The sequence below is a fragment of the Megalops cyprinoides genome, chromosome 2, assembly GCF_013368585.1.
Source record: "Megalops cyprinoides isolate fMegCyp1 chromosome 2, fMegCyp1.pri, whole genome shotgun sequence".
Taxonomy (NCBI): Eukaryota; Metazoa; Chordata; class Actinopteri; order Elopiformes; family Megalopidae; genus Megalops; species Megalops cyprinoides.
The window spans coordinates 14,787,866-14,800,000 of NC_050584.1; the positions used below are offsets into that span (position 1 = coordinate 14,787,866).

Here is a 12,135-nt window from a genome sequence, read left to right on the forward strand (position 1 = left end):
ATGAAGGCACATGTCAATGATCTTAGGTCCCAGGTGAAGGCTAAGGACAGGATTATTCAAAATCTCCAAGAGGAAATTAAGAAGAGTTCACTTGAAAGAACGCAGAGCAGGAATGAGGTATGGCATCTTTGTTTTTCTATTCTCCAGATTACATGGAAACAACAACCTCTTTTAGCTGCAGTAGAACTTTACGATATTGCTTACTGCTTGCCCATAAGCTTTACATGTGTTGTATATTAAACAATGTTGCCTGCATGTGCTGAATTGTGAACATTTCTTCCCTCAAGGTTTGAAATAGCATTCCAATTGAAAGGAAGTTTTACAGCTTCCCACACCACCTTATGAAGTGTCACGAAATTAAAAACACTGCTGTTTTACTGTTTGTGGGTTATGCTATTACAAATTAGATAGATGCTAGTGGTAAACCAGTATTCCTCCAATCAGTGAAATTGTGTGTAGCCACAGTATCCACTGCAATCTACTGCTTAGGCTTGTGTTGTATTTGTAGTAATAAATGTATAAATAAACAAAGAAACACAAACACCAAATCATTTTAATATGAGGTTATGCACATTCATAGAAAAGTAGTCATTCAGCTAGACAAGAAATGAAATGTTCGCTTGGAATGCACCTTGTGGAAAACTTTGTCATAATTGAAAATGGTATGCTTAACATTCCTGTCTGTGCTAGAGCCTATCATTTAATTTTTCAGTCAGTAGTGAGACAGAGTAGCATGTTAGCATTTTCAGTGGATAATAACTCTCTTTTTGTCTGTACACTATTACATGAGAGTGACAAAAGCCATTTGCTAGGCACTGTTGTGTTTATGAAGCTTCTACAATGTTGAACAGCCTGCAGTCAGTGCAGTCGGTAGCTCTCCACTATGCAGTGGTAGTGGGATTTTTGGAAATGTAATTTTTTTTTATTTTCCAGCAAACATGTTTAACAGGTAGGTGGTACTGCAAGCTCACTGCGCTTGATGCCACTAAAGTTTGTACTGACAGTGCATGTAGCCTTAATTTCACTCTTCCTGCTCAAAACTTCAGTGCTCTTTGTACATTTCCCTTTTCCTTAAAGGGTGAGCCTCACTACCTTGTTTCCACTTTGCCAATGAAGTCAGTTAGTGATTGCTGTTATTTAAAAAGGCAAACGCGATTAATTGCGTTAAAACAAACAAACAGAAACACTTTATTTTTAGACTAATTGCTTGAGTTACCACGTCAACATTGACCGTTCTAATTTATGGAGTATTAGGATTATGTTTGAATCTTTTTATGTCCAGATTTAAACTAATGAGAAACATTTAGCGGGCAGTGATTTGCATTTGGCAGGACTGTTAGTTGTAGTTCTGCTGATCCCTTATTGAAGGCAGTTTTGCAGTTTGAGATTTTATTAGCGTAGTGTTTTGCTTCATCTTGACCATAATTTTGCTTGTATTGAGACTGTTATTTAAAAAAAAAACTAATTAATGTATGCATTTAAATTAACAAAATTTCATGTTTGTAAGTGATGAGTAGAAATGCAATTACTAATATCAAATGAGTTTTGGATGCTGCGTTAATTACAAGTGTAATTTCTTTCTGACTTTTGATGCACAAGGGGAAAAAAAAAGTCTGCCAGTTGTATCCTAGATCCTGGATGCTGACGCTGACTTTTGTGCTCTAAGCACTTGAAAAAAGCTCTTAAAAGTTTTTTTAAATGTACTCTACCACATAAAATAAGAGACCCCAATCCACAAAGTGCGAAACTGCTGAAACATTTGTGTTCCTGTCATCTTTCAGCCCTCCGACGGCAGGCACACCTTCAAATTCCTGCAGAGCAAAATAGACTCCCTCCAGAAGCTTGAATTTGAGAAAGTGTCCCAGATCACAGAGAGGGATATCACCATTGCCAAACTGCAGACGGAGCTCCAGGTCGCGAGGCAAGACGGAAGAGACGTGCAAAATGAGGTGATCATTAAACAGGAAGTCCCAGTGGAATGGAATGACTGGAACAGCCTTTGTTTGCATCATGCACATTTTCATAATCATTAGTCAGTCATAATAATCTGCAGGGGAAGATCCGTCCCCCTTAGTCTTTACGCCTTTCATAATCACTCAGATGACCAAATATTATGATCTCTCATGCTCAGAAGGGAAGCGTGATTGATGTTTTCCTTTGTTTGGAATTTAAATATTTCTTTTTCATCTGCCTAGTTGTCCAACCAGAGGGAAAAGGTTAACGAGTTGCAGGAGGCACTTCGGCAGCTGAACGATCAAATGGCAGCCAAGGACAGCCAAAGCGAGGCTTTGCTCGTGTCCAGCAAAGACCTGGAGGAGAAAGTGGCGGCGCTGGCTGCGGAGGTGAGTGGGAAGGAGCCGTCTCCTGTCCCCCATGTCTCCAGTCACTTCCGTATCGTCTCCACAACGACACTAAAGAGAGGGCGCCTTAGAGTGCAATCAGAGTGCCATGTACACTCATGTTTAAGATGTATTTTTTATGATTTACAGAGTTAATGTCATGTATAATGCATCGCTGTGTCTAACTTTGGAAGGCCAGTCATTTAAAATGAATGGCAATGCAAGTCCCTTTCATGAATACAATAAAGCTGCAAAAATATTAGTAAAGGATATTTCATTAATTTGGTAAGCATTTTAGTGGCTTAAAAGGTAGAGATAGTGATGCAACCAGCTTTGAGATGTGAATCTAACATTCTCCCCGCCTCCCTGTATCTCATCATATGTGAAGAGTTTTTTTGTGATATTGCAGTTATCTACAACATGTCCATTTTTTTGGGAATCCTTCTCAGTTGTTCAGTTTCTCATCTTCTTGTGTAGGTCTTTTGTCTTTTCTTACAGTGGGGCGTATCCATATCCATTTAATGGCAGAAGTGCCAGATATAATTATATTGTAACACTGATTCTGTTTCATTATGAAAAAGATAATGAATAATAGCTTTGCCGTTAAACTCTGCACATCTGAAGAAAAACTACTACCGTTACAAGCGTTGACAGATCTGTGATCCCAAGTTCTAAGCTTTATTGTTTTACTGTCAGTATGTATGTGTATTTCTGGCATAATAATGTGAGAAATCAAGAGAATGTGTCAGCAATGTCTGTTCAGATTATTTATGTTTATCATAGTGTATTTATTAAAAAGAAGTTGAAAGGCCAAAGCGACAACATATAGTGAATTTAAAAACAATAAAAATCCAAGGCGTCACTTCATCTTATAAATCTTCTGTGTCTCATGTAGTTCAGTAAAACTTAACAGATGGATTTATTGGTTTGTTTTTTTTTCTTTTTTGACACAGAAGGTAAAACACTCGCTGAGTCTTCTCTGTGAAGGGACAAGGATTGATGAGTTCTCAAATAACTAGGTACATGAAATAGAACAACTGCTTGAGTGTTTAAAATTACACCGATTGCACAAGATGTGCTTAGCTTAGATATGTGAGCCAAAAAAAGGCTGAGTTGCTCTTAGCTATCCATTTAAATACACGTTTATTCTTAAAAGTGGTGTCCTCTGAGGATAGATGGTAGCAGCATCAATAAGAACAAGCTCTTCTGAACATCACATTTTTATAATCCAACTGTAGCTGTGCAATACATTACACTTGGTAAGTTTCTTTAATGCTTTTTTCTCATTTATGTAACCCTCATTTTGGAATTGCTAATTGTACTGCAGGCTGTACTTGTGCAGTCACTTTGGTACATTTTTGTGTACTCTTGGTCATTGATGGTTTCAAATCTGGGCTCAGCTCAGTCTGCACTCAAAATGAGAGCCCTGCTGACTGAGCCACTCAGGAGCTGAAAGTGGTCAGGTCTGGTTTGATCAAATTATAGCAAAGCAATCATTTATTGATGTTTTTGAACATGGCACCCCTTCCAAGCAGTGTATCTTGACGAAATTCTGTGCTGAAATAGTATGGCGGTGAGGGAGATTTGAAATTCAGAACTGACATACCGTCAAACCAGTGCATCTGTGAATCACGACTTGCAATTAAAGCTTTTGGATTGCAGCCCGGGACACCCAGCAGTGGACAGAGAAAAGCATACAGTATGTAACATTTCATATCACAGCCAGTCCATTATTTGTTGTTTGCAAAAAAAGAGATGATCTTCCAGTCTTCTGCCTTTATGTTTTTTAGACTCGGACAGGTCTGCAGTCATATCGCTTCAGTTCTGATCCTGGTTGAAAAGTGTGTGAAGTTGGGGTATAAACACCCACATTTGAATAAGTATTGCCAAAGGTGAAAAATCAGACATGTGGAGCAACATCAATTAAAATCACCTCTTCAACTAAATACATTCAGATTGAGCATCTAACAAGTGCTCCTATAAATAAACTCCACAAGATATTTTAGCAGTCCCTCAGATCATACACGCTAACTGCTAACTTTTTTAGAGTAGACTAAGCAATTCTGTTCTACACCACATTAAAAAAATGAGACTCACACAGTGTTTGTGACATAATGTAACCCGCTTTTTAGTAGTTTCATAACTTTACTTAACTCTGCCTCAAATCTGTCTCCCTGATACATGTCTGCTAGCCAAATGGCAGAAGGGAAATGACAGTATAGAGGCTATACCTGACCAGTTTCCATTCTTAAAGGTAGTTACTTTCCTAAAAAGCTTTATTAAGTCAATATGTAGTGTTATTTTGCTCACATAATGGTGCAATGTGATATTATTATTCAGCTTTGTATCAGTCATCCGTGTGATATTATGTAGCTATGTTCAGGAGAACAGCAGTGGAAGGGTGGCATGGCGTGGGTTTAACACTTCCTTTAATGTATGTAGCATGTCTGTCATTATTTTGATATGAAAAGCTTTGATGCTTTGTTTGCCTTCTTAGCAGTCTTGTGGTATTCTGTCTTAACAGCATAGCTGCAGCAGTTGAAGCATTTTTGAGTAAAGAGGTGTTCTTTGTTAGTTTAACCTGTTTTAGTGAAAACTCATAGTGGAATGTTCCGTGTGTTATTCTTTATACTTTTAAATTAAGACAATGTACATTTAAATGAATTTCCATGGCAAATGCTTGGCCTGACACAAGTTAAAATATCCTCACAGTTTTGCATATTGGCACTAAAAAGTCTTACTAACCCTTACTTACAGGGTTGACATAGCTTGCTGTGGTGCATCTTTGTTAACATGTTCGTTGTCGACTTCCTTCTGACATAGCTAATGCTTAAATTGCATTACATTATCGTCATTTAGCGTATGCTCTTGTCCAGTGCATCTTTCATAGGTTACAGTTTTTACATGTTATGCATTTATACAGCTGGATATCTACTGAGGCAATTATGGCTTAAGTACCTTGCCATGGGGTACAGCGGCAGTGCCCCAGTGGGGATTCAAACCAACAACCTTTCAGTTACAAGCCATTTACCCTTACCACTATGCTACACTGCTGCCTTAATGCCACACTTAATGCTTAAGCTAGTGGATGGATCTTAACCAGTGTACTGACATTATTTTTTGGGAATTAGTGTTCATTAATGTTATTTGCCAGAGAGAGGGATTTTTATAAAATGTAGGTAAAACATGTTGGATTGTCATACCATTTTATATGGCTATGTTTAACCTATTAATAAACACCATCATGGTGAGTTATAATACATTAATGGAATATAAATATAATCTGGCATATCCTGATAAAAATGTCTGAGTAAAGCAAATTTTTACAGTCAATAAGTGTCATTAATTTTATTTTATCTCAACGCTTAGGCTGAGCTATTGTTGTCAAAATAGTAATTAGTGGAAATTAATTTTAGGCTTTCAAGGGCTATTTTTTACCATAGAGTTATCAAGCACTGCAAATGCTTGAAATGCCACCCTTACTAGAATTATGTGTGGACTTGTCCAGCAGCCACATGTTTACAATCAGACTTACATATGATTTACTGTCAGACTTTAAGCTGAAGTGTGAGAAGCGAGTGTGCAGCCTGTTATTTACAGTGGGATGGAGCCCTGAGGTTTCCTGTGATGGTGGCGCACCAGGTTTGGCTTGTCCGTTAATGCTAATAAGGTCAGCACTTTGACTGGATGGTTTTATTCCCCCTGTGTCCTAGAATGCCAATAAAACTTTAAAAATGCATTAAGGTGAATTTGAGTGCCACAGGGTTCAATCCAGCTGCTTCTCTGGGGTGACAACAATCTCTTGTGGTGCTGTACATTTATTACTCTAAGCTTTCATTCATTTTTGGATGGAAATGAGTGGAACATAATTGTTTCCCCCATGTTTACATGAAATGACAGCGTAGATGCTTGCCAGTCTTAATTCTGAAAAAAGGAAAATAAAAGCAGAAGTTTTTAAGCTTTTGTTATGACTCTACTACACTGTTCGGCTCAATTTTAAGCTTAAAACATATATTTCGATACTCTGAGATGGAATTCTACCCCACTAGATGACCCTTCCTCCACAGAACTAGCTAGAATGTTCAGATGGAAATTAAAAGCTAATACTGTCAACATTGTAAAAAAAAATATCGATTTCGAAGCACCAGCCACCCTATTGTCTGCATATTAATATGGGTATCTTGTTTCCTCTCCATGTTTAATTTCTTTATATCTTCATAATTGATTAATGTTCCTTTGTGAAGTGGAGATGAATAATTTATTAGTCCAATAGCCCCTGGCTTAAGAGAGGATGTTTAATTTCAGTAAATGTAACTGTGTGTTATGAAAATTCAAGTTGTCATTGATGTTGATACATAAAATGTGCCCATTCCAATGACTCACTGAAGAAAGAGAGGTGACATTCCACAGCTGCAAGCCAAAGCACCTTTCAAAGTGGTGTAATGATAATGAAAAATTGAAGAGATCTTGTTTAGAAAGGACCTGATTGTTAGCATCTGTTTTGGTGAATTGATGAATGCGTGTTCATTTTTTTCTTCACCTAGTTCTCGTCTGGCTCATTGATTTTTATTGAAAATGTGCCAGCTACAGAATGAAGCAAATTGAATAAACAGTACTTATCCCTAACAGGGAGCATAATTAAATATGCAAATAACTCAAATAATATCATTAACCTCAACAGAGTGTCAGGGGCCCTTGAAAGCTTTTGTATTTGAGTTTAATCTGCATGTGTGTTGTGATCAAAGGAGATGGGAAAAAAAAAAAAAAACGCCTTTGTTTATTGACATTTTGCCAAGGACGAGGAAACTGCAGAAGTTATGTTTTAGTTTTAAAGTTTGAATTTACATTGAGGGGATGTAAAAAATTGTGTGTATATATATATCATTTCCCTATAGTGGCATATTGGGTAATTTCTTACTCAATTTTATTGCATAGTGTGCCACTGGTCCCATTTTAATAACACTGACTGTATTTTATCCTGTTGCATGCATGCTCCGTACAGCTTCATAACATCACAGCTGTTCTAGGCATATGTAGTTTTCATGAGTTATCAGCACTGTTATCAAAGCTCTTTAAAATTCAAGATTAAACCAATTAAACTTTTTGTATTGAATTGTGAATTAACTGAATTGAATTCTAGTCAGTAAAAGGTTGTTGATACCAATAAGATATGTCGAAAGTGTTTCAGATGTTTCATACATGTGTTAAGATAAAGTTGTAAAACATTGCAAGATGTGGACCACATGCTACGTATATGAAAACTATTGCTAAAATCAAGCTAATTTAGAAAGCTTTTTAGCTGGGTAGGTTGATAAACAGTGACAAGAAAATCATTGCAAGCAGTTTGTGGTATCCAAAGCCCTGGCCCCTTGTATTCACTTGTAAGGTGCTCTCTTAGTTTGCTTCAAATACATTAGCCAGTGATGTGGTAGATTGCACTGGGTCCTTCAGATCTTTTGGTTTTCATTTGTGAAACTGTATTTCATTGTGAGCGTGCATTCTTTCTCAAAGCAAGCTTCACTTGTTTGTCAGCCAATGGCAGCAAGACAGACATCCTCTATTTTTTTTTAACAATAGCTTTGACTTTCTTAATAATGGAACCTACAGAGGAAAATGCGAGATTAAGCTTCTTGAAAATTCCTTTGTAGCTATCTTGCAACTTGTGGAGGTCAATGGCCATTTACTTCAACACTCTGACCTTAATTCTCTCTAACGGCTTGAATTTGTTCTGTTCAAGGCTTTTAAGGTTAAAGTGTAACATTTTCATTTTTAAGCAGAAATAATTTTCCAATATGTACATATTATTTTTTTTTCTTTTATGGCCTGTCTTTTGTTCCTCCTGCTTTGTTCAGGGGTATGATTAAGTGTATAAGTAAGTGCTTATTAGTACTTAAAAGTTAAAAAAGTGTGTGTGTGTGTGTGTATATATATATATATATATATATATATATATACATGATGTATATGATGTATTTATGTATGTGTATGTATCTGCACATACACAGTGCATCTCACACCCTTTCATAATATCTTGTTTTTACTGCCTTGAGGCCTGAAATGAAAACTCAATAATTCAAATTTTTTTCCACTTTTATTTAGACAGGGTAACCCTCAACATCAAAGTAGAAAGAAAAAGCAGAACATTTCTGAAAAACTAAAACACCTTGGTTCAATGAGTTTACACAACTTTTATAATGACAGTTGTAACTGTGCTCAGGCTTAACCATTCACCATCCAAATTATGCCCAAAGCCAACTGACTTCACCTGTGGCAAACTGAGTTGATTCTGATCAGTTCAGGCTAAAATCATATGCTGCTGTAGGTTTTCCCAGAAGGTTTCTGTGTTACTGCATGCTAGTGTAGGGAATCAACTGTCTGCAATAAGGAGCTACCAAAACATTTCCAGGACTGAATTGTTGAAAGGTATAGGCCAGGCGTATAAAAAGATATCAAAGGCCTTAAATATATCATGGAACAAAACCATAATTAAGAAATGGATTAAGCTGAAGATGGGGAAGAGTTTCGCCCTTCAGCATGACAATGACCCCAAGCACATAGCCAAATCCACAGTGGAATGGCTGACAAAACGGAAGATCAATGTTCTGGAATGGCCCAGTCAGAGCCCTGACCTCAACCCCACTGAAAATCTTTCAGCTGACCTGAAGAGAGGTATTCATAAGCGGTGGCCTTGCATTTTAAGTGAACTCAAACTTTACTGTAAAGAAAAATGGGAGAAAATTACAAAATCTAAATGTGAGAGGTTGGTAGAGACTTTTTGCAATTAGCAAAGCAACAGATGCTTCCACCAAGTATTAATTTAAGGTCCAGCAGGCTTATGCAATTTTATTTAATTTTTTTTAAACCTAAGGCATTTGATTTTCACTCAGATTTTGTGTAAATAAAGCTAAAAATGTCTAACTTGTCTTGATCTCAGCTGTTAAGACACCAAAATCAAGAAATTTTGAAAGGCTGTGTAGCCTTTCCAGACTATGTGTTTGTGTGTGTGTATATGTAGAAAAAATGTATGTAAATATGTAAACACACTCACAAACATAAAGAGAAGGCAAACTGATGATAGATGAACATACTTACACCTTAATTTGGACTATGTAAATGTTAAATTATCAAAAAAAGAAAAATTAATGAATCAACAGTTGTGTGTGCGCCATGTGTGCAGCTTGGCATGGGTTATTCCTACCATATGCTGGGCATTATCTTTTAGCTGGCTTCTAGTGGGCCCTGCTGTTGCCCTAATTACTCAATAATGTAGCATATTGAAATGAGCCAACAGGCACTTGTGATTTTACTGGCAAGTCTGTCACTCTGCCGATGGAGTTGGCTCAGCTCAGAAATGCCAGGCTCAGAAATGGCCCAGAAATTCACTGCTTCTGGGTTTGCTGTGCCAAAAAACATTTTGAACGTATTATTCTTTCATGTTCTCTGTGTGGGGGCAGCTGTTTTTTACATGCTAGTTGCAATCCTCCTTGTCATTGCCCTGAACTATTTGCAGAATGTTGCCATCCTTCATTTTCTGTGGGTTCTGAGTTCCTGGGGTGCATGTTTGCTGTGTCAAGTACTCCAAGTTGCAGCGTGCAGCAAAGTAAAACTGGATTTTTTCCTCTGGTTGAGGGGAATTAGGCTAGTGCATCAGCTATCAGTGGTTTGTGAAAGCAAAGTGCTCTGTAAAAATATACTATTAAAGAAAAATTAGTTAAGTGTGTGTGTGTGTGTGTGTGTGTGTGTGTGTGTCTGTTTGTGCGCATGTGTGCACAGGGATGATACTTTCACAGGCATTTAAATGTAATAAGCAGTGCAGGCTCTTGGCATCTGATAAGGTGACATAGATGAGAAAAATATTTCGTGTACAAAGGCTTGATTTATGTTGGCTTGATTTATGAAAACATGCCACAAAAGGAGAGCAGATTTTTGAGGGAGTAAGGTATGACAGATATGGTTTATTTTCCTATCAATTTTTTTCTGACTCCAAGAGGTCTCATTTGTTGTGTGTTATAGTTAAAAAATTAAACAATATATTTCTTTAAGTCCTCTGTTAATTAGCCCCACAAAGCTTTGGTGTTATTATTATCTGTCTAATTAGAAGGAAGTTTGAATTCTCAAAACCTTTGGCACAATGTGTTTTCCCATCTCATGCAATCCACAAAATGATTGAACCTGACATTCAAAAAATGTAGGCCCATCTTTCCTTATAATGGCAACAGTATTAGGGAAAATGTAATATAAATGGTAGCAGCTTAGAGCATATGTTTTCTGTGGACTGGGTTATTTAATATTGTTGAAAGTCAGACCTGTTTATTTAAAGGGGTAGGGTAATTTTCTCCTAATCGTGTGATATGTTTCCTGCAGTTTTGCAGAGTGCTCATTACTGAGTCTGCGAATATGAAAGAGACAGTGTTCATGGCACAGCCGTGGTGAAATTCACCAACAAATAATCAGGAGTCCTTTTGAACTGAACCCACAAGCCTAATGAATGGATAACAAAACTATGAAGAAACAAAATGACTTTGTGCTGAGAGAGCCAGAGGAGGAGGGGGGGGGGGATCTCTGTAATGACAGAAGGGAGGACAACTTTCCGATGTGGTTCTCTCATCTCGGTTTGCTGGAGCTCTACGCTGTGACATATGAAGTGTGGTGTTGGAACCACAGGCTTCTAGTTAAAGAGAGCCATGACACTTTAGAACACACAAAATCATAGACTAAGAAAGACTGAGATTTATGCCTTATGGGAATTGATTGTTTTGTATTATGTCAATTGTGTTTCATTAAAAAAAAAAAAGTCAAATATATGCTTCTGCTGTTTACAAAACTTAGAATATGTCTTACACCCTGTTTCTAGTAATGCACTATAGTGTACCAAGGGAATTGGAACGGCAGCAAGAAGCATGACATGCGTCTCACCTGTAGGACTTAGGGCTGAAGACCTGAGAGTTGTTATTGCCAAGGGAAATGACAACGCTGAAATGCCTGCTTACTGTGCTTCACCAGTAAACCGGCAACATACCATAGAGAGAGGTGTAAACACGGAGGGCTTGGAAGCATTTCCCTGCATTCATACGCATAAAAAACATTACCACTTCTGCATATCAATGCAGGGATTGCTAACTACTTGCAAGCGGAAAGGGGAGACAAATTCCGCTGTATGCTTGACTTCATCTCTTGACAAGTAAACATCGGCTGTTGAGTTGCAGGAAAGGGGAGGAAAAGCATTTTTTGGAGGCGAGTACAGATTTTCCAAATGCAGGGTTTGCTTCATTTTGTGCATGTATTTATCTTTGTGATTCTGTGAATGATTTACAAAGACCTCAGTGCTCATTTGCCGATTCTGTGTGTTGTCATTAAGTAATTCCTACTGTAGAGTATGGCTTTCTCCAACTCCGTTGATGGTCTTGATCTTAGTAAAATAGTACTAGTGCTGCTTGATAGATTTCGGCACAACACACTTGTGGAAAAAGAGCTCAAGTCCCAAGGGTAGGACTTCAGTTCTTCAGAAGGGGAGTATATATGTATGTTATTTCAGTTATTCCAAAAGACCGCTCAGGTGGGGTAAACTCCACTTATTCTTAAATTTCAGATATGTGTTAAGTTTTATATTGTATCTTAGCAGCTGTGAGGCGTCCATCACGTTTTTGTTACAGCATGTAAGTAACATACAGTGTGTAGTTTGGCTCAATTATTTGAATACAATAGTTATTTATAGGACATAATTTACGTATTAAAAATAACACATTTCAGTCTAAACGTGATAAGCCTGAGGACATAAGTAAATCATGTTAGCAAG

The 12,135-nt window shown here is 37.4% G+C and overlaps 1 protein-coding gene across 1 annotated transcript in view; it reads left to right on the plus strand.

Moving 5' to 3' along the window:
- Nucleotides 1-12,135, plus strand: part of LOC118796344 (coiled-coil domain-containing protein 18-like) — a 103,858-nt gene continuing 91,723 nt past the window's right edge. Inside the window, exons 1-3 of the mRNA XM_036555181.1 lie at nt 1-117; nt 1,782-1,949; nt 2,196-2,342. Coding sequence (XP_036411074.1) covers nt 1-117; nt 1,782-1,949; nt 2,196-2,342 — 432 coding nt within the window. The remainder of the gene's footprint in view (nt 118-1,781; nt 1,950-2,195; nt 2,343-12,135) is intronic.